The following is a 21,475-nucleotide window of genomic DNA, read 5'->3' on the forward strand; positions in this document are numbered from 1 at the left end:
GGTGTCTTACCCCCACAGTATTTCTCTGACGTCCTAGTGGATGCTGGGAACTCCGTAAGGACCATGGGGAATAGACGGGCTCCGCAGGAGACTGGGCACTCTAAAAGAAAGATTAGGTACTATCTGGTGTGCACTGGCTCCTCCCTCTATGCCCCTCCTCCAGACCTCAGTTGGATTTCTGTGCCCGGCCGAGCTGGATGCACACTAGGGGCTCTCCTGAGCTCCTAGAAAGAAAGTATATTTTAGTTTTTTTATTTTACAGTGAGACCTGCTGGCAACAGGCTCACTGCAACGAGGGACTAAGGGGAGAGGAAGCGAACCTACATGCTTGCAGCTAGCTTGGGCTTCTTAGGCTACTGGACACCATTAGCTCCAGAGGGATCGACCGCAGGACCCGTCTTTGGTGTTCGTTCCCGGAGCCGCGCCGCCGTCCCCCTTACAGAGCCAGAAGCATGAAGATGGTCCGGAAAATCGGCGGCAGAAGACTTCAGTCTTCACCAAGGTAGCGCACAGCACTGCAGCTGTGCGCCATTGCTCCTCTGTACACCTCACACTCCGGTCACTGATGGGTGCAGGGCGCTGGGGGGGGGCGCCCTGAGCAGCAATATAAACACCTTGGCTGGCAAAATAATCACAATATATAGCCCCAGAGGCTATATATGTGATAATTACCCCTGCCAGAATCCATAAAAAAGCGGGAGAAAAGTCAGCCGAAAAAGGGGCGGAGCTATCTCCCTCAGCACACTGGCGCCATTTCTCCCTCACAGCTCCGCTGGAAGGAAGCTCCCTGGCTCTCCCCTGCAGTCTGCACTACAGAAAGGGTAAAAAAGAGAGGGGGGGCACTACATTTAGGCGCAGTATAACTTATAGCAGCTATAAGGGGACATAATTCAGTTAGTCCCTGCATTATATAGCGCTCTGGTGTGTGCTGGCATACTCTCTCTCTGTCTCCCCAAAGGGCTTTTGTGGGGTCCTGTCTCCTGTTAAGAGCATTCCCTGTGTGTGTGCGGTGTGTCGGTACGACTGTGTCGACATGTTTGATGAGGAGGCTTATGTGGAGGCAGAGCAGATGCCTATAAATGTGATGTCACCCCCTGCGGGGAAGACACCTGAGTGGATGGACTTATGGAAGGAATTACGTGCAAGTGTCGACTCCTTACATAAAAAATTTGACGACATGCCAAATGCGGGACAGCCGGCTTCTCAGCTCGTGCCTGCCCAGACGACTCAAAGGCCATCAGGGGCTCTAAAGCGCCCACTACCTCAGATGGCAGACACAGATGTCGACACGGATACTGATACCGAAAAAAGAAGAACAGCGCTGGTACTTTTACACTAAAAGTGTTTTAATTAATAACATATTTAAAATGTATCCTTCATATCCACAACATATAAAAACAATATATATTAATTAAGCTATATATCCCACCGGAAAATTCCGCTTAATACACCAAACCAGAGAAAGCTGTTCCTTACTGATTTTATATAATTATATACTGCTGAATTTAAAGCTAGATGTTATTGCTTTGTATGCTTGTGACAATAAATCATAGCCGCATAGATGTTATCAGTCAGTAGAAATGTCCAGCTGATAAGTATTTTTCCTCAGTTATTATAATAAATTATCCGGAAATTAGTTATGCAAGTTGCAGTTCTTTTCATAGATGCATACAGTTAATAAGTTTATACCGTCCCGGTAAGTTTCATCACACTATTAATTTTCAATAAGTGTGAATTATAATAATAATTATGTTTTGCGGTTAGGATTTTCTAATAGTGCTGTGCACAGATATATGATTTTGCACATATCCCATAGATACCTCTCCCGGCTGTCGCTTCCAAAAACAGCCTTATCCGGAGTCCACTGCCTGGTGGATAACAGGTATATTTTCAGATGTTTATCCGCAAGGTCTTTTATATCCGATGTTGTCCGTAGGTGTTGATATCTCTGGCCGGCCAGTAAGATATGAAGGTGTCTCACCAACAAGCTCTTTAGCAGTGCATCCGACAAACGCGTTTCCCCGCTTGAATATACAGCTCAGCGGCTTCCTCAGTGTCCATGTATGCACTGCAATGGTACGGGAATTTAAATCTTGCGCCTCCCTCATAGCGCATACGTCAGTATTGCGGTCCATACCTCATTTTAATTCTCATTTACTGGGATTCTATGCGTTCCAATTGACTAATTATTTATCAAGCTGTGTATTAACTCATTGGTATATTCTCTGGATGGTATCACCCGGTAATCCTGGGTTTAATTAATCTATTCACATATTATTTAGCCACAATTTTAAACATGATTTCTAAAAAGCAAACATATACAATATATATACAAAAGGACATAAAACAATATTCATTGGTAAATTCATTAGTTAATTCATTCAGTGCTGCACACGTATCCATATCATTCGTATAACCTGAAAAATATGCTTATAAACTTATATACTTATATATAGACACAATATATGTATATATATAAAAAAAAAAATAAATCATAATATAAATTCTAAACTATAAATTATGATAAGGTACATTTTAATAGAGTAAATCTACTCGGGTGAGAGATCCACAGAACCAGCCGAGGTCGCCCATGGCAACCAGCCGGATCACACACACCACCCGCCACAAACAATCCGGCGCACGGTGAGTTATAGTCAGGCCAGCCACCACGTTCGCCCCCCTCAGCTGGCTCCGATAATCCCCACCCTTCTTCAATCCATTATATCTTCCATATTCTTAAATACATTTTACAGACAAAAACCAGAACCGAAACAAAGTGAAATATATACACATGTATTCATGTATATATATATATAACAACAAACAAAAAATATATATATAATAAAAAATATATATATATTACTAAATGAATAAATAATAATAATAATAATAATAATAATAACAGTTATTTTCCCATTAAAAAATAATAAATATAAATAATAAGTAAATAAGTAAATGAAAAGAGAGACAAAATTTTCTTTATAATTTTTATAATTTTTATATAATGGGGGGATGTGACCCACAGATTGAATATATATATATATATTTTATATATTATATATATATTATATCCATTCTATATCCATTGAATATAGGAAAACATATACATTATTCCATTTTATTCTATTTTATTATATTTAATTTTATCCTTATTATTATTTTATATCCACCAGATTTTATTATATTAAATTAATAGTTTTCAGAAAAAAGTTTATACAGAGTTCCAAGAGGAGGATAATGAAGATCTTTGGGGCCCCACTCTATGTAATATTCAGTCATTATTATTTTATTTTATACCCCATTCAGTTCTACAGTATCATTTAATCCCCCCGGTACTAAAGAGTCCATCCTAAAAATCCAATATGCTTCACGTCTGCAAAGCATACTGTATCTATCTCCACCTCGTTTGGTTGTTTTAATCTGTTCCACAGCTAACATTTTAATATCATCAAAGTCAGCATCCTGGCAATTTGCTATATGAGTTGATAATGGATGTTTTGCTTTTTTGAAGACATTCCTTCTGTGCTCCATGTATCTTATATGGAGGGTTCTAGTAGTGCGGCCAACATATTGTTTACCGCATTGGCACGTAATTATATAGATTACAAATGTCGACATACAATTTAAAAAGTCCTTAATTTTAAATATTTCTTTTGTTCTTGTTGATATTACTTCAGTGCTTTTCCTAGGCACAGACTTACAAGATAAGCAAGAAGTTTTCCCACATTTGTGGAAACCCATAGGTCTCTCTGGGAGCCAAGATTTTAATGATGTTATTTCAGGTTTTTTATAAAAATGACTAGGTACTAACTTAGATCTTAAATTTTCTGCCTTACGGAACAATGTGGGTCCTATAGGGTTAATACTATCCTGAAGTAATTCATCTACCAAGAGTAATGAGGTATTTTTCTTTATTATATATTTAATTTGATCAGCACAGTTATTATACTGATACCAGTGTCGACGACGAAGAGTCTAATTTAATGTCCACTAGGGCCATTCGTTGCATGATTGAGGCAATGAAAGAGGTATTACACATTTCTGATATAAACCCAGGTACCTCAAAAAAGGGTATTATGTTTGGGGAGAAAAAACTACCAATAGTTTTTCCCCCATCTGAAGAATTAAATGAACTGTGTGAAGAACCGTGGGCTTTCCCCGATAAAAAATTGGTAATTTCTAAAAAGTTACTAATGGCGTTCCCTTTCTCGCCAGAGGATAGGTCACGTTGGGAAACACCCCCTAGGGTGGATAAAGCGCTCACACGTTTGTCAAAAAAGGTGGCACTACCGTCTCCGGATACGGCCGCCCTAAAGGAACCTGCTGATAGAAAGCAGGAGGCGATCCTGAAGTCTGTATATACACACTCAGGCATTATACTGAGACCAGCTATTGCTTCAGCATGGATGTGCAGTGCTGCTGCTGCATGGTCAGATTCCCTGTCGGAAAATATTGATACCCTAGACAGGGACACTATATTGCTAACCGTAGAGCATATAAAAGACTCAGTCTTATACATGAGAGATGCACAGAGGGAGATCTGCCGGCTGGCATCTAGAATAAGTGCATTGTCCATTTCTGCTAGGAGAGGCTTATGGACTCGGCAGTGGACAGGGGATGCAGATTCGAAAAGGCACATGGAAGTTTTGCCTTATAAGGGTGAGGAGTTATTCGGGGATGGTCTCTCAGACCTAGTTTCCACAGCAACAGCTGGGAAGTCAGCATTTTTGCCCCATGTCCCCTCACAGCCTAAGAAAGCGCCGTATTATCAGGTACAGTCCTTTCGACCCCAGAAAAACAGGCGGGGAAAAGGCAGGTCCTTTCTGTCTAGAGGCAGAGGTAGGGGAAAAAAGCTGCAACAAACAGCAGGTTCCCAGGAACAAAAGTCCTCCCCCGCTTCTTCCAAGTCCGCCGCATGACAGTGGGGCTCCACAGGCGGAGCCAGGTACGGTGGGGGGCCGCCTCAAAAATTTCAGTGATCAGTGGGCTCGCTCACAGGTGGATCCCTGGATCCTTCAAGTAGTATCTCGAAGCTGGAATTCGAGGCGTCTCCCCCCCGCCGTTTCCTCAAATCTGCCTTGCCGACAACTCCCTCGGGCAGGGAGGCTGTGCTAGAGGCAATTCACAAGCTGTATTCCCAGCAGGTGATAGTCAAGGTGCCCCTACTTCAACAAGGACGGGGTTACTATTCCACACTGTTTGTGGTACCGAAACCGGACGGTTCGGTGAGACCAATTTTAAATTTGAAATCCTTGAACACATACATAAAAAAATTCAAGTTCAAGATGGAATCGCTCAGGGCGGTTATTGCAAGCCTGGACGAGGGGGATTACATGGTATCCCTGGACATCAAGGATGCTTACCTGCATGTCCCCATTTACCATCCTCACCAGGAGTACCTCAGATTTGTGGTACAGGATTGCCATTACCAATTCCAGACACTGCCGTTTGGACTGTCCACGGCACCGAGGGTGTTTACCAAGGTAATGGCAGAAATGATGATACTCCTTCGAAAAAAGGCAGTTTTAATTATCCCGTACTTGGACGATCTCCTTATAAAGGCGAGGTCCAAGGAGCAGTTGTTGGTCGGAGTAGCACTATCTCGGGAAGTGCTACAACAGCACGGATGGATTCTAAACATTCCAAAGTCACAGTTGGTTCCTTCCACACGCCTACTGTTCCTGGGGATGGTTCTGGACACAGAACAGAAAAAAGTGTTTCTCCCGCAGGAGAAAGCCAAGGAGCTGTCATCTCTAGTCAGAGACCTCCTGAAACCAAAACAGGTATCGGTGCATCACTGCACACGAGTCCTGGGAAAAATGGTGGCTTCATACGAAGCAATTCCATTCGGCAGGTTCCATGCAAGAACCTTCCAGTGGGACCTCTTGGACAAGTGGTCGGGATCGCATCTTCAGATGCATCGGCTGATAACCCTGTCTCCAAGGACCAGGGTGTCTCTGCTGTGGTGGCTGCAGAGTGCTCATCTTCTAGAGGGCCGCAGATTCGGCATACAGGACTGGGTCCTGGTGACCACGGATGCCAGCCTTCGAGGCTGGGGGGCAGTCACACAGGGAAGAAATTTCCAAGGACTTTGGTCAAGTCAGGAGTCGTCCCTACACATAAATATTCTGGAACTGAGGGCCATTTACAATGCCCTAAGTCAGGCAAGGCCCCTGCTTCAAAACCAGCCGGTACTGATCCAATCAGACAACATCACGGCAGTCGCCCATGTAAACCGACAGGGCGGCACAAGAAGCAGGATGGCGATGGCAGAAGCCACAAGGATTCTCCGATGGGCGGAAAATCACGTCGTAGCACTGTCAGCAGTGTTCATTCCGGGAGTGGACAACTGGGAAGCAGACTTCCTCAGCAGACACGACCTACACCCGGGAGAGTGGGGACTTCATCCAGAAGTCTTCAAACTGTTGGTAAACCGTTGGGAAAGGCCACAGGTGGACATGATGGCGTCCCGCCTCAACAAAAAGCTAAAGAGATATTGCGCCAGGTCAAGGGACCCTCAGGCGATAGCTGTGGACGCTCTAGTGACACCGTGGGTGTACCAGTCGGTTTATGTGTTCCCTCCTCTGCCTCTCATACCAAAGGTACTGAGAATAATAAGAAGGCGAGGAGTAAGAACGATACTCGTGGTTCCGGATTGGCCAAGAAGAGCTTGGTACCCAGAACTTCAAGAAATGATATCAGAGGACCCATGGCCTCTACCGCTCAGACAGGATCTGCTACAGCAGGGGCCCTGTCTGTTCCAAGACTTACCGCGGCTGCGTTTGACGGCATGGCGGTTGAATTCCGGATTCTAAAGGAAAAGGGCATTCCGGAGGAAGTCATTCCTACGCTGATAAAAGCCAGGAAAGAAGTAACCGCAAACCATTATCACCGTATTTGGCGAAAATATGTTACGTGGTGTGAGGCCAGGAAGGCCCCTACAGAGGAATTTCAGCTGGGTCGTTTTCTGCACTTCCTACAGTCGGGAGTGACTTTGGGCCTAAAATTGGGTTCCATTAAGGTCCAGATTTCGGCTCTGTCGATTTTCTTCCAGAAAGAACTGGCTTCAATGCCTGAAGTTCAGACATTTGTAAAGGGAGTGCTACATATTCAGCCCCCTTTTGTGCCTCCTGTGGCACCTTGGGATCTCAACGTGGTGTTGAGTTTCCTGAAATCACATTGGTTTGAGCCACTTAAAACTGTGGATCTGAAATATCTCACGTGGAAAGTGGTCATGTTATTGGCCTTGGCCAGGCGTGTGTCAGAATTGGCGGCTTTGTCATGTAAAAGCCCTTATCTGATTTTCCATATGGATAGGGCAGAATTGAGGACTCGTCCCCAGTTTCTCCCTAAGGTGGTATCAGCTTTTCACTTGAACCAACCTATTGTAGTGCCTGCGGCTACTAGGGACTTGGAAGATTCCAAGTTACTGGACGTAGTCAGGGCCTTGAAAATTTATGTTTCCAGGACAGCTGGAGTCAGGAAAACTGACTCGCTTTTTATCCTGTATGCACCCAACAAACTAGGTGCTCCTGCTTCTAAGCAGACTATTGCTCGCTGGATTTGTAGCACAATTCAGCTTGCGCATTCTGCGGCTGGATAGCCGCATCCTAAATCAGTAAAAGCCCATTCCACGAGGAAAGTGGGCTCTTCTTGGGCGGCTGCCCGAGGGGTCTCGGCTTTACAACTTTGCCGAGCTGCAACTTGGTCAGGGGCAAACACGTTTGCTAAATTCTACAAATTTGATACCCTGGCTGAGGAGGACCTTGAGTTCTCTCATTCGGTGTTGCAGAGTCATCCGCACTCTCCCGCCCGTTTGGGAGCTTTGATATAATCCCCATGGTCCTTACGGAGTTCCCAGCATCCACTAGGACGTTAGAGAAAATAAGATTTTACTCACCGGTAAATCTATTTCTCGTAGTCCGTAGTGGATGCTGGGCGCCCATCCCAAGTGCGGATTGTCTGCAATACTTGTATATAGTTATTGCCTAACTAAAGGGTTATTGTTGAGCCATCTGTTGAGAGGCTCAGTTATATTTCATACTGTTAACTGGGTATAGTATCACGAGTTATACGGTGTGATTGGTGTGGCTGGTATGAGTCTTACCCGGGATTCAAAATCCTTCCTTATTGTGTCAGCTCTTCCGGGCACAGTATCCTAACTGAGGTCTGGAGGAGGGGCATAGAGGGAGGAGCCAGTGCACACCAGATAGTACCTAATCTTTCTTTTAGAGTGCCCAGTCTCCTGCGGAGCCCGTCTATTCCCCATGGTCCTTACGGAGTTCCCAGCATCCACTACGGACTACGAGAAATAGATTTACCGGTGAGTAAAATCTTATTTTTTTGCCAGATTGTAAGTCATATGCGTACCAAGTTTGGTGTAAATTGCCCGAGGCAATCTAGAGTTATACTGGAACTTACATACACACATACAGTAGATCCATTTTTATATATAGATTATTATTATTATTATTATTATTATTATTATTATGAAGTGAGCCGTTTTTAATATGCATAAAAGCAAAATGTTCTTCCAAAAATAGTTGCACACCTGAAAAGTATCTGATTGAACCAATAGGACAATTGCTGTTTATATATCTGGGGCCCGTGACTGCAGTTATTGGCAAACCAGCTACTAATTGGCAGGACGTGACCTGCATTCAGGATGACTAGTTTATAGGCAAATATTGGTTTGGTCTTGAAATGTATTTAATTCTTACTATTATGACAACAAATGCGTTCTATTCATTTCACAACATTTTGATGTATCCTGTGCAATATGTTCTGATTAAGCCTAACTACAGGTGCATACTCACTATGTGATATTACAAGCAATATCGCTAATTTTCACCCTTCTGAACGATATCGTTTGTAATATTGGCCAGTGTGTATGCTACGAACGATGAAAGATGCGCGCTCCAGCGCATTGTTATCGGCCTCTGCTGTCGGCTGTGCATGCAGCTCAATTTGGACGTATGGTCCAAAACTGCATGTACGGGCCGGCCGCGGCATGACATCACTGTACAATATTACTAGCGATATCTTACAGTGTGTATGCACCAGATCAGCTGCCCCGGGAAGGTAGGGAAAATACTATGTGATATGGCTCATGCAGTGTATTGCATAGTGTGCACGCATCTTAAGACAAGTTATGTTAATATTTTGTGACCTACTTCTTTCTAATAATTATGTATATGTGTGCATATATATATATATATATATATATATACCCATAGATTCTTCACAGCCAGATCTCTGCCATTGAGAAACAAGCGACAACTGCCTCCGGCTGCCCTTTACTTCTCCGCTGCAAAAACTTCCAGGTTATCCAGCTCATCATTCCGCAGGAAAGAGACTGCCATGATATTTACATCTCATTAGCCAGACTCTCTAGGCCAGGTACTGTACGAATGGATGTAGAGGGATACAGATAGTCTGTGTAATTATCCTCCTAGTGATCCACATGTGCAGTCTGCATTGCCAGTCAGTTGGGTGGGGTGTGTTCAAACTGAAATCTAAATTGCAGGGTAAAAATAAAGCAGCCAGTATTTACCCTGTACAGAAACAAAATAACCCACACAAATCTAACTCTCTCTGCACATGTTATATCTTCCACACCTGCAGTGCACATGGGTGGTCATTCCGAGTTGATCGCTAGCTGCATTTGTTCGTAACGCAGCGATCAGGCAAAAAAATGGCAGTTCTGCGCATGCGTATGCGGCGCAATGCGCACGCGCAACATACGGGCACAACGAACGATGCAGTTTTGCACAGGGTCTAGCGATGCATTTCAGTTGCACTGGTTGCTGCAGAGTGATTGACATGAAATGGTTGTTTCTGGGTGGCAACTGACCATTTTCAGGGAGTGTTCGGAAAAACGCAGGCGTGCCAGGGAAAACGCAGGCGTGGCTGGGCGAACGCTGGGCGGGTGTGTGACGTCAAATCCGGAACTGAATAGTCTGAAGTGATCGCAAGTGCTGCGTAGGTTTTGAGCTACTCTAAAACTATACAAAAATGTTTTGCAGGCGCTCTGCGATAAAAACGTTCGCACTTCTGCTAAGCTAAAATACACTCCCAGTGGGCGGCGGCATAGCGTTTGCACGGCTGCTAAAAACTGCTAGCGAGCGATTAACTCGGAATGACCCCCATGGTTTTGCCCAACTGCTAACAAATTTGCTGCTACGATCAGGTTTGAATTAAGGTGGTCATTCCGAGTTGTTCGCTCGCTAGCAGTTCATAGCAGCCGTGCAAACGCTATGCCGCCTCCCACTGGGAGTGTATTTTAGCTTAGCAAAAGTGCGAACGAAATGATCGCAGAGCGGCGGCAAACTTTTTTTGTGCAGTTTTAGTGTAGCTCAATACCTACTCAGCGCTTGCGATCACTTCAGACTGTTCAGTTCCTGTTTTGACGTCACGACCACGCCCTGCCACGCCTGCGTTTTTCCGAATACTCCCTGAATACGGTCAGTTGACACACAGAAACGCCCTCTACCTGTCAATCACTCTGCGGCCAGCAATGTGACTGAAAAGCTTCGCTAGACCTTGTGTGAAACTGCTTTGTTCGTTGCAGTTGTACAACGCGCGTGCGCAGTGCGCCGCATACGCATGCGCAGAAGTGCCTTTTTTTGCTTCATCGCTGCACAGCGAACGAATGCAGCTAGCGATCAACTCGGAATGACCCCCTAGGCCCCTAGTGAGAAATCTTAAAGAATACAGAAGTGGACTTTGAAGCAGCTGAAGCTGAGCTGATAAACTAACCTTATCACATTACCAGCGTTTTCTTAGTGTCATCTTGACTATATATATGTACACTATTTCAGCAATATGAGACTAAATGAAGTAATGAAAAAATAAGTTATTGACTCTGTAAAACTGAAAACGCTGATTTTCTCTTTATTTCATTAATTACATTTATACTAAGCCTTTTTATAGTACCATATGTTTTGTTTTACTTCCAGTTAAATATGAAGAGCTGTATTGCTTTTCTTTCAATCCCAAGCTGGACAAGGCAGAACGAGAGGAAGGCTGGAAGCTAATTGACTTAAGTGAGGAATACATTCGAATGGGGGTTCCCAAGAGCCTGTGGCAGCTCAGTGATGTCAATCGGGATTATCGTGTAAGTGAAAACAATCAATTTATATATCGTGATCAGCAGGGGCTGGACATGGCCTCTATGGACCCAACAGCAAAATTTGCAGGACCGGTGATGCCATTTTCCCCTCCCACGGTCTCCACTTTGCTCATCGCAGTACACTGGTACTTTGTGTCATGCGCCGCACCTACAAACCACATCTCCATTAGGCCCCATAGGCAGTAAAGCCCAAAATGGCCTGTGCATATGCTCACAAAAAGGAGAGTGGCCACTGTGCCCTGCTCACCTCCGGATCCTTCAGTGGCTACACTTCTGATGTAGTGGAGGTTCCACCAGTGATGCATAACCTTGGCCATGAGTATCTTGGTAGCTGCATCTGCACACAGTAGGTGGGAGACATAATAGATTTAATAGAGGGGGAGATTGAATTGTAAGTTTTGTCTCAATTACCACTTTCAGATCGCAATGCCGGGTCTCTCCCGGGAATTGGAAACGGGTCCTTTTCTGGGTGGGACCCGGCATTGGACCCTACACACCGCAATCCCAGAAAGTGTGGGCAAAGGATGGGCGATGTGCATGTGCCCGCGGGGCGATCGTAAAAATTCTGGTTGGATTGCGATTTGCGATCCAACCTGAATTAGCCTCCATATCCGTAAACTGTGTCTAAAGGATTATTTGCAAATTGATTGACGGTCAGTAAGTGCTTGGGCGAGATAATGGAAAATAATGGAAAGTGGCAGCATAACTGCAGGCGTGTCGGGACAGCTTTCAGTGTGTATCTCAGCCGGCGTCTTCCATCCTGTAGGCAGTAACAGAGACTTTGGCATCTTAATTCCTGAGGCCATGCTGGGCAGAGAGAGTTAGATTTAAAGAACAATTTTGCTGCAGCGATCAGGTCTGAAATAGGCCCATACTTATTTACTATGGACTTGGCTACTGTTTTAGTCTTGTGCAGATGGTGACAGTTCTCTCACCAAACTTAAAGGAAGGTGCACACAGGCCCTCACAACAGCCACAACATCATATTGCCTTGCACATCAAACTGCACCTAGTGATCCATGTATGCTGGAGAAAGACGTGCCTGTCTGCAGCCCACAACTCTCACAGAACAAATATATGGTCTCCCCACATGGACCCGGTGGCGTATCTATAATGGGTGCAGTGTGTGCTGTGCACATGGGCCCCTGGGTCCAGAGGGGGCCACACCGCTCACCCCCTACCTTATTTTTCAATTCCCCTTAGGCGGCAGAACTTCTCCACAAATCCCTGGGAAAAATGGCACGGTGGCCATTATCTCTGTGTTTTGCAAATGCACAGTAAGGATATTTCTCTAGCATCCATAAGGGATATTGGGGGAAACTAGTACGATGGGGTATAGACCGGGTCCAAAGGAGCCAGTGCACTTTAAATTTTCTTTACTGGGTGTGCTGGCTTCTCCCCTCTATGCCCCCTCCCACAGGCAGTTTAGAAAAACAGCATACCTGAGCTGTGGGAGTTAGTGGGGGTGTCACCGGCCTTGCGAAGTGCAGAGGCGCTTCCCCGCTGCAGGACCACCGTCCTGAGGCGCTGTTTGTACAGCGGGGCACTGCGTCTTGGCTGTCGCAGCTGCAGCACGCCACACACCCCTAACGCTGCCTGAAGGTGCAATCGGTGGTGAGTACACACCGGGGTCCCTGCTAGGGGGGTCCCCGGTTCACAGTGCAGCTGATCACAGGCACAATGTATGGGACCCTCCCTGGGGTGTGCTGGTATTTCTCCCTTTCTCTGTGTCTCCCCTCACATACAGTAGGGCAGGCTTGCATTATAACTGTCTGTGTGTAAGTGTATGTGTTTGTACTTACTGTGAAATATGGGTAAGCATAAGCTGTGCAGTATCTGTCACACCAGATTCTCTCCATTGTATAGTGACTTTGTTTCATGTGAGCAATGTAGCCAATCTTCACAAATTAGTGAAGAGGTTGGGGGAGAGGGTCCAGAGCCCCACTGGTTAGGGTCTCTTAAAACTATGATGTCAGACATGTCATCCCAGCTCACTGCTAATGTGCAGAAAACTCAGCTACTGCAACAAGCTGTTGTAGATTTAGCTGCTAGGGCTGATGCACAGCCCCCCCCCCCCCCTCACCTGCTGGTCCCCAGAAGCGTGGTTTACCTGCTCTGCTTTCTGATACAGATGATGATGTCCAGGATGATGGGGATGACCTGGATCCTGTTAGTGGGGATACTGATTCTTCTCAGGGTATTGAAGCCCTCATTTTGGCTATAAGGGATGTGTTGCAGCTCCATCTAGAGGATGCTTCTTCACAGCAGTCGTTTTTCTTTGTACAAAACAAGCCCAATGTCACTTTCCCTGAATCTACAGAGTTAGATTACTTATTCAAACAGGCCTGGAAGAATCCAGACATAAAATTTCAAGTGTCCAAAAAGTTTTGGCGCACTTTCCCATTTGCTCCTCAAGGTAGAAAGTTTTGGGAGGAACCCCCTGGGGTGGATGTCTCCGTCTCTCGCCTGTCTAAAAAGGCGGTGCTGCCTGCCCCAGGCTCATATACTATGAAGGAGCCTGGGGATAGAAAAATAGAAACTACCCTAAAATCTATATACACTGCAGCCGGCCTTTCACAAAGACAGGTCATTGCGGGTTGCTGGATGACTCATGCCATTCATTCTTGGGCCATGCAAATTCAGGGGGGCCTCTCGGGGATATGCCCTTAATTACCATGGTTACCCTTCTAAAACACATTCTAGACATTACTCGTGTCCTCTGTGATTCCCTCAAGGAGATGGGGAACATTAATGCTCGGACGTCGGCCATGGCGGTGTCGGCGCGCAGGGCCTTGTGGTTGCGTTATTGGATTGCAGGCGTAGAATCCAAATGTAATGTGGAGTCCCTCCCCTTTTCTGGGGAATTGGCTTTTTGGTGTTGAGCTAGATGCCTGGATTTCCAAGGTTACTGCCGGGAAATCCACGTTTCTCCCCTCTGGGGCCCCGCTGGCGAGACGTTCCTATCTGGGACCTTCTGTCCAGTCCTTTTGGTCTTGCACATTTCGATCAAAGGCCAGAGGTGCCTCCAGTGCGGCTAGAGGTACCAGAGGTAAGTCCAGAAAACCTGCAAGTACCAGTCCCCAGGAACAGTCCATCAGTTCTGCTTCCACTAAAGCCTCAGCATGACGGTGCCAACCTACCCAGAGGGGATCTCGAGGTGGGAGCTCGACTGCGTCACTTCAGCCACGTCTGGGAATCCTCCTGCCAGGATGCCTGGGTCAGGAAGGTCAATTCAGCTTTGGAGGATATGCAAGTTATGTTACAGGCTATCCAAAATTGGTCCAACCACACGTCATTGTTCCAGTACCTCTACCGCAACGTGGCAAGGGGTTTACTCAAACTTGTTTGTGGTGCCGGAGCCAGACGGTTCGGTCAGACCCAATCTGAATCTGAAAGCCTTAAATCCTTATTTAAAAGTGTTCAAGTTCACGATAGAATCCCTGCGTGCAGTTATTGCGGGCCTGGAAGACCAGAAATTTATGGTCTCCTTGGATATCAAGGACACCTATCTCCACATTCTGATTTGGCCTCCTCATCAGGTATACCTGCGGTTTGCCTTGCTGGACGATCACTTCCCGTTCCAGGAACTACCCTTTGGCCTGTCAACAGCACCAAGGGTATTCATGAAGGTGATGGCGGAGATGATGCTTCAACTCCGGATCCAAGGGATAAAGGTGGTGCCTTATCTAGACGATCTCCTGATAAAGGCAAGATCCAGGGAACTTTTCTTGCTCCATATCGACCGCACCATCTGTCTTCTGTCCGACCATGGGTGGATCCTCAACTTACAGAAATCCCACCTGGAGCCAACTCAGTGGCTCCTGTTCCTGGGGATGTTGCTGGATACTGTGGCACAGAAGGTATTTCTACCAGAGGACAAGGCGAGAACACTTCAGGAGATGGTCCGCATGGTGCTCCGACCTGCTCAAGTTTCCATTCATCTTTGCATCAGATTGTTGGGGAAGATGGTCGCCTCATACGAGGCAATCCAATATGGGAGGTTCCACGCCAGAACATTTCAATTGGATCTACTGAGCAAGTGGTCCGGATCACATCTCCAGATGCACTGGATAATTCGGCTGTCACCTGAGGCCAGGATTTCCCTCTTGTGGTGGCTTCAGTCCTCCATTCTCCTGGAGGGCAGGAGTTTTGAAATTCAGGATCGAAATTCAGGATTGGACCCTCCTCATGATGGATGCGAGTCTGCGAGGATGGGGAGCTGTCACCCAAGGGGAGCCGTTCCAGGGCAGGTGTTCTTCCCACGAAAGCCTCCTTCCAATCAACATTCTGGAACTTCGGGCGATCTACAATGCTCTACTTCAAGCGTCTCCTCTGCTCAAGGATCACGCGATCCAGGTTCAGACGGACAACGCCACGGCAGTGGCGTATATCAATCGACAAGAAGGAACAAAAAGCAGAGCCTGCATGTGAGAGATGTCAATGATACTCCCTTGGGGGGAAAGAAACCCAAGAGCCATGTCGGCAATCTTCATTCCGGGTGTGGACAACTGGGAGGCGGACTTCCTGAGTCGCCAGGATCTCCACCCGGGGGAGTGGGGCCTCTACCATCTGGTGTTCCAGCAGATCATCGACTGGTGGGGTTGCCCTCAAATAGACACAATGGCTTCTCGTCTCAACAAGAAACTTCACTGGTATTGCTCGCGGACCAGGGACCCTCAGGTGAGAGCGGTGGATGCACTGGCGTCGCCTTGGCCGTACCGGCTGGTCTACCTGTTTCCTCCGATCCCATTGCTCCCAAGAGTGCTAAAGCGAATCAGGAATCAAGGTGTCCAGGCAATTCTGATTGCCCCGGATTGGCCTCGGAGGGCGTGGTACGCGGATCTTCTGGTCATGTCCGTCGAAGACCCTTGTCCTCTACCACTAAAAGCGTTCTTCAACAAGGACCGTTCGTCTACCCGGACTTACGGCTACTTCGTTTGACGGCATGGAGGTTGAGCGAAACATCCTAGCTCACAAAGGCCTTTCCAAGAAGGTTATTGCAACCATGGTCCAGGCCAGGAAACCTGTGACGTCAAACGTCAAAACACTATCATCATATCTGGAGGAGGTATGTCTCTTGGTGCGAGGAATGCACGTTTCCGCCTGCAGAGTTTCACTTGGGACGTTTCCTGCAGGCTGGTGTGGATAAGGGCTTACGTCTGGGTTCCATTAAGGTTCAGATTTCAGCTCTCTCCATTTTCTTTCAGAAGAAATTGGCAGTGTTGCCAGAAGTTCAGACCTTCTTGCATATAACTACACATATGTACTACACATATAACCTCCCTTTGTGCCGCCTGCGGCTCCCTGGGATTTGGATGTAAGGTTGAAATTTCTAAAGTCCCCTGGTATGAACCTCTGATGACGGTAGAAGACAAGTACCTCACAAGAAAGACAGTGATGTTACGGGCCCTGGCTTCTGCTCGACTTGTTTCAGAATTGGGGGCCTTATTGTGTAAAAGTCCCTACTTGGTCTTTTACGAGGACAGAGCTCTATGATACGCAGAAGAAGGGTTGCCCTGCTTCAAAGCAGTCCATCGTTCATTGGATTAGGCTTACTATCCAACAAGCCTATGCGTCGGCAGCCTTACCTGTTCCTTAGTCTCTAAAGGTTCACTCTATTAGATCAGTGGGCTCTTCCTGGGCGACTGCCCTTGGAGTCTCGGCCTTGCAACTATGCCGAGCTGCTACCTGGTCGGGAAGAACACTTTTGTGAAGTTCTACACATTTGATACCCTGGCCAAAGAGGATACCCAGTTTGGGCAGGCGGTGCTGCAGCAGTCTCCGCACGTTCCCGCCCGTTCTGGAAGCTATGGGACGTCCCCATTGTACTAGTTTCCCCCAATATCGTTTATGGATGCTAGAGAAAATAGGATTTTAATACCTACCGTAAATCCTTTTTGTCGTAGTCCATAAGGGATATTGGGCACCCGCCTCAGTGCGTGGACTTTTCTGCAGGTTCTTGTTCTATAGTTACCTGTTCGGCTGTTGCTGCTGTTGTTATCAACCGTTGCTGGTTGTTGCATGTTAGTGTTGTGCTGGTGAGTAAATCTCACCACCCTTTCTGTTATTATGTTCCTTCTCTCATATACAGTATGTCCTTTCTCCTTTGGGCACGTTTTTTTTTACTTATCACTGCCTGTGGGAGGGGGCATAGAGAGGAGGAGCCAGCACACCCAGTGAAGAAAATTTAAAGTGCACTGGCTCCTTGGGACCCTGTCTATACCCCATCGTACTAGTTTCCCCCAATATCCCTTATGGACTACGAGAAAAGGATTTACAGGTAGGTATTAAAATGCTATTTTCCGGTAAAATGGCCACTTTGCCCATTTCCCCAGGGCTTTGCGCATGTGTAATAAAGTCTGTGCCCCTATTGCTCAGGTTTTACTGCACTGCCAGCTAGGAGGGGGCCTGGACGGAGGGGGCTGCACACGAGCCTCTTCCTCTGTTAATACGTCCCTGCATGGACACCTCTCACTCAACCAACAAACCATCCAACCATTCACGTTTAGAAATTACGGTGTGCCCTTTAAGGATAAATCTGGGATTTTAAGTCAGTGAGCTACGCATGCAAGAATTGGAAACAAGAGAGAGAAAGAGTGTTGGGAGTGAGAAGAGAGAGAACAAAGGGAAAAGGGAGAGAATGGGACAGAGGAAAAAGATAATAGGGCGGGTATAAAACACTGCCAAGAGATATTTACAAGATATATGTACACACACACTGTATGTATGTATGTATGTATGTATATATATATATATATATATATATACACACACTGTGCAAATGTTTTAGGCAGGCGTGGAAGAATGCTGCAAAGTGGGATTGCTTTCAAAAGTGTTAATAGTTTTTCTCTTACGTCCTAAAGGATGCTGGGGACTCTGTAAGGACCATGGGGATAGACGGGCTCCACAGGAGACATGGGCACTTTAAGAAAGACTTTAGATCTGGTGTGCACTGGCTCCTCCCTCTATGCCCCTCCTCCAGACCTCAGTTTGATAGTGTGCCCAGAGGAGACTGGGTGCTTTTCAGAGAGCTCTCCTGAGCTTTCTGACAGAAAGTGTATTTGTTAGGTTTTTTTATTTTCAGGGAGCCTGCTGGCAACAGACTCCCTGCATCGAGGGACTGAGGGGAGAGAAGCAGACCTACTTCTGTGAGTTTCAAGGCTCTGCTTCTTAGGCTACTGGACACCATTAGCTCCAGAGGGAGTCAGAACACAGGTCTCACCCTGGAGTTCGTCCCGGAGCCGCGCCGCCGTCCTCCTCACAGAGCCGGAAGATAGAAGCCGGGTGAGTATGAGAAGAAAAGAAGACTTCAGAGGCGGCAGAAGACTTCATGATCTTCACTGAGGTAACGCACAACAGTGCAGCTGTGCGCCATTGCTCCCACACACCTCACACACGGCAGTCACTATAAGGGTGCAGGGCGCAGGGGGGGCGCCCTGGGCAGCAATATAAACCTCATTTCTGGCAAAAGAGATATATATACAGCTAGGCACTGTATATATAAAGAGCCCCCGCCAGTTTTATTATATTTAAGCGGGACAGAAGCCCGCCGCCGAGGGGGCGGGGCTTCTCCCTCAGCACTCACCAGCGCCATTTTCTCCACAGCACAGCTGAGAGGAAGCTCCCCGGACTCTCCCCTGCTTATCCACGGTGAAAGGGGGTTTCAGTGAAGAGGGGGGGGGGGGGCACATAATTGGCAGCAAATAATAGTATTACAGCGCTACTGGGTAAACACATTGTGTGTTTTTCCTGGGGTATTAGCGCTGGGTGTGTGCTGGCACACTCTCTCTCTGTCTCTCCAAAGGGCCTTGTGAGGGAACTGTCTTCAGATAAGAGGATTCCCTGAGTGTGTGGTGTGTCGGTACGTGTGTGTCGACATGTCTGAGGTAAAAGGCTCTTCTAAGGAGGAGATGGAGCAAATGTGTGTGTGTGGTGTCTCCGTCGACAACGCCGACACCTGACTGGATATGTGGAATTAAGTGCTGAGGTAAATTTATTGCACAAAAGATTAGAGAACAGACAGGGAATCTACCCATGTCTGTTCCTGTGTCGCAGGGACCTTCAGAGTCTCAAAACGCCCACTATCCAAAATAATAGACACTGATACCGACACGGAGTCTGACTCCAGTGTTGACTACGATGATGCAAAGTTACAGCCAAAACTGGCAGAAAAGTATTCAATATATGATTATTGTAATAAAAGATGTTTTGCATATCACTGATGACCCATCTGTCCCTGACACGAGGGTACACATGTTTAAGGGGAAGAAAGCTGAGATAACATTTCTCTCCTCTCATGAACCAAATGAATTGTGTGAAAAAGAGCGGGAATCTCCAGACAAGAAACTGCAGTTTCCTAAAAGAATTCTCATGGCGTATCCTTTCCCTGCTAGGGCCAGGATACGATGGGAATCCTCCCCTAGGGTGGACAAGGCGTTGACACATTTACCCAAAAGGTAGCGCTGACATACCAAGATACAGCTACCCTCAGGGATCCTGCAGATAGCATGCAGAAAAGTACTTTGAAGTTAATTTACACACATTCTGGTACACTACTCAGACCGGCGATTGTGTTGGCAGGGGTTTATAGCGCTGTAGCAGCGTGGACAGATACCTTATCAGCGGAGATTGAAACCCTAGATAAGGATACCATGTTATTGACCCTAGGATATATAAAAGATGCTGTCTTGTATATAAGACATGCTCAAAGAGACATTGGTCTACTGGGTTCTAGAGTCGATTTCTGCTAGACGTGTCCTGTGGAACATGCAATGGACAGGTGATGCCGACTAAAAGAGACATATGGAGGTTTTACCTTACAAGGGTGAGCAATTGTGTGGAGAAGGGCTCTCGGACCTGGTCTCCACAGCTATAGCTGGTAAATCTGATTTTTTTGCCTTATATTCCCTCACAGCCTAAGAAAGCACGACATTATCAAATGCAGTCCTTTGGGTCTCAGAAAAACAAGAAAGTACGAGGAGCGTCCTTTCTTACCAGAGGTAAGGGCGCAGGGCACAGCTAGTTCCCAGGAACAGAAGTCCTCCCCGGCCTCTACTAAATCCACCGCATGACGCTGGGGCTCCGCTAAGGGAGTGGGAGCACGTCTTCGACTCTTCAGCCACATCTGAGTTCACTCACAGGTGGATCCCTGGGCAATAGAAATTGTTTCTCAGGGTTACAAGCTGGAATTCGAAGAGGTGCCTCCTCGCCGGTTTTCCTTATCGGCCCTACCGGCTTCTCCCCCAGAAAGGGAGATAATATTAAATACAATTCACACATTGTATCTCCAACAGGTGGTGCTCAAGGTTCCCCTCCTTCAACAAGGAAGGGGATATTACTCAACCTTGGCTGTAGTCCCGAAACCGGACGGTTCGGTCAGACCTATTTTAACTCTGAACCTATACTTGAAAAGGTTCAAATTCAAGGTGGAATCGCTCAGAGCGATCATCGCCAGCCTGGAAGGGGGGGATTTTATGGTGTATCTAGACATAAAGGCTGCATACCTTCATGTTCCCATTTATCCACCCCATCAGGCGTACCTGAGAATTACGGTACAGTATTGCCATTACCAATTTCAGGGTAATTGGCGGAAATTATGGTGCTCCTACGCAAGCAAGGAGTCACAATTATCCCATACTTGGACGATCTCCTAATAAGGGCGAGATCAAAAGAGCAGTTGTTGAACAGCGTGTCACTTTCGCTGAAGGTGTCACAGCAACTCGGCTGGATTCTCAATATCCCGAAGTCACAGTTGATTCCTATGACTCGTCTGCCTTTCTTGGGTATGATTCTGAATACGGACCAGAAATGGGTTTATCTTCCGATAGAGAAGGCTCAGGAACTAATGACTCTGGTAAAAAACCTATTAAAGCCAAAACAGGTGTCAGTGCATCACTGCACTCGGGTCCCGGGAAAGATGGTGACATCTTACGGGGCCATTCCCTTCGGCAGGTTCCATGCGAGGACTTTCCAATGGGATCTACGGAACAAGTGGTCCGGATCACATCTACAGATGCATCAGTTAATCACCCTGTCCCCTAGGGCCAGGGTGTCTCTCCTATGGTGGCTGCAGAGTGCTCACCGTCTGCAGGGTCGCAGGTTCGCCATCCAGGACTGGATTCTGGTAGCCACGGACGCGAGCCTCCAAGTGTTGGAGCAGTCACACAGGGAAGAAACTTCCAAGGTCTTTGGGTCAAGTCAAAAAACTTGTATTCAAATCAACATCCTGGAGCTGAGGGCCATATACAACGCCCTTCGGCAAGCGGAAACATTGCTTCGCGACCTACCGGTTCTGATCCAGTCAGACAACATCACATGTAAACCGCCAAGGCGGCACAGAGCAGA

General features: G+C 46.7%; 1 protein-coding gene across 1 annotated transcript in view; it reads left to right on the forward strand.

Moving 5' to 3' along the window:
• MTMR7 (myotubularin related protein 7) overlaps window positions 1-21,475 on the forward strand; it is a 126,137-nt gene that overhangs the window by 25,316 nt on the left and 79,346 nt on the right. Inside the window, exons 3-4 of the mRNA XM_063920843.1 lie at window positions 9,237-9,399; window positions 10,959-11,116. Coding sequence (XP_063776913.1) covers window positions 9,237-9,399; window positions 10,959-11,116 — 321 coding nt within the window. The remainder of the gene's footprint in view (window positions 1-9,236; window positions 9,400-10,958; window positions 11,117-21,475) is intronic.

This window comes from Pseudophryne corroboree, chromosome 1 (assembly GCF_028390025.1).
Source record: "Pseudophryne corroboree isolate aPseCor3 chromosome 1, aPseCor3.hap2, whole genome shotgun sequence".
Taxonomy (NCBI): domain Eukaryota; kingdom Metazoa; phylum Chordata; class Amphibia; order Anura; family Myobatrachidae; genus Pseudophryne; species Pseudophryne corroboree.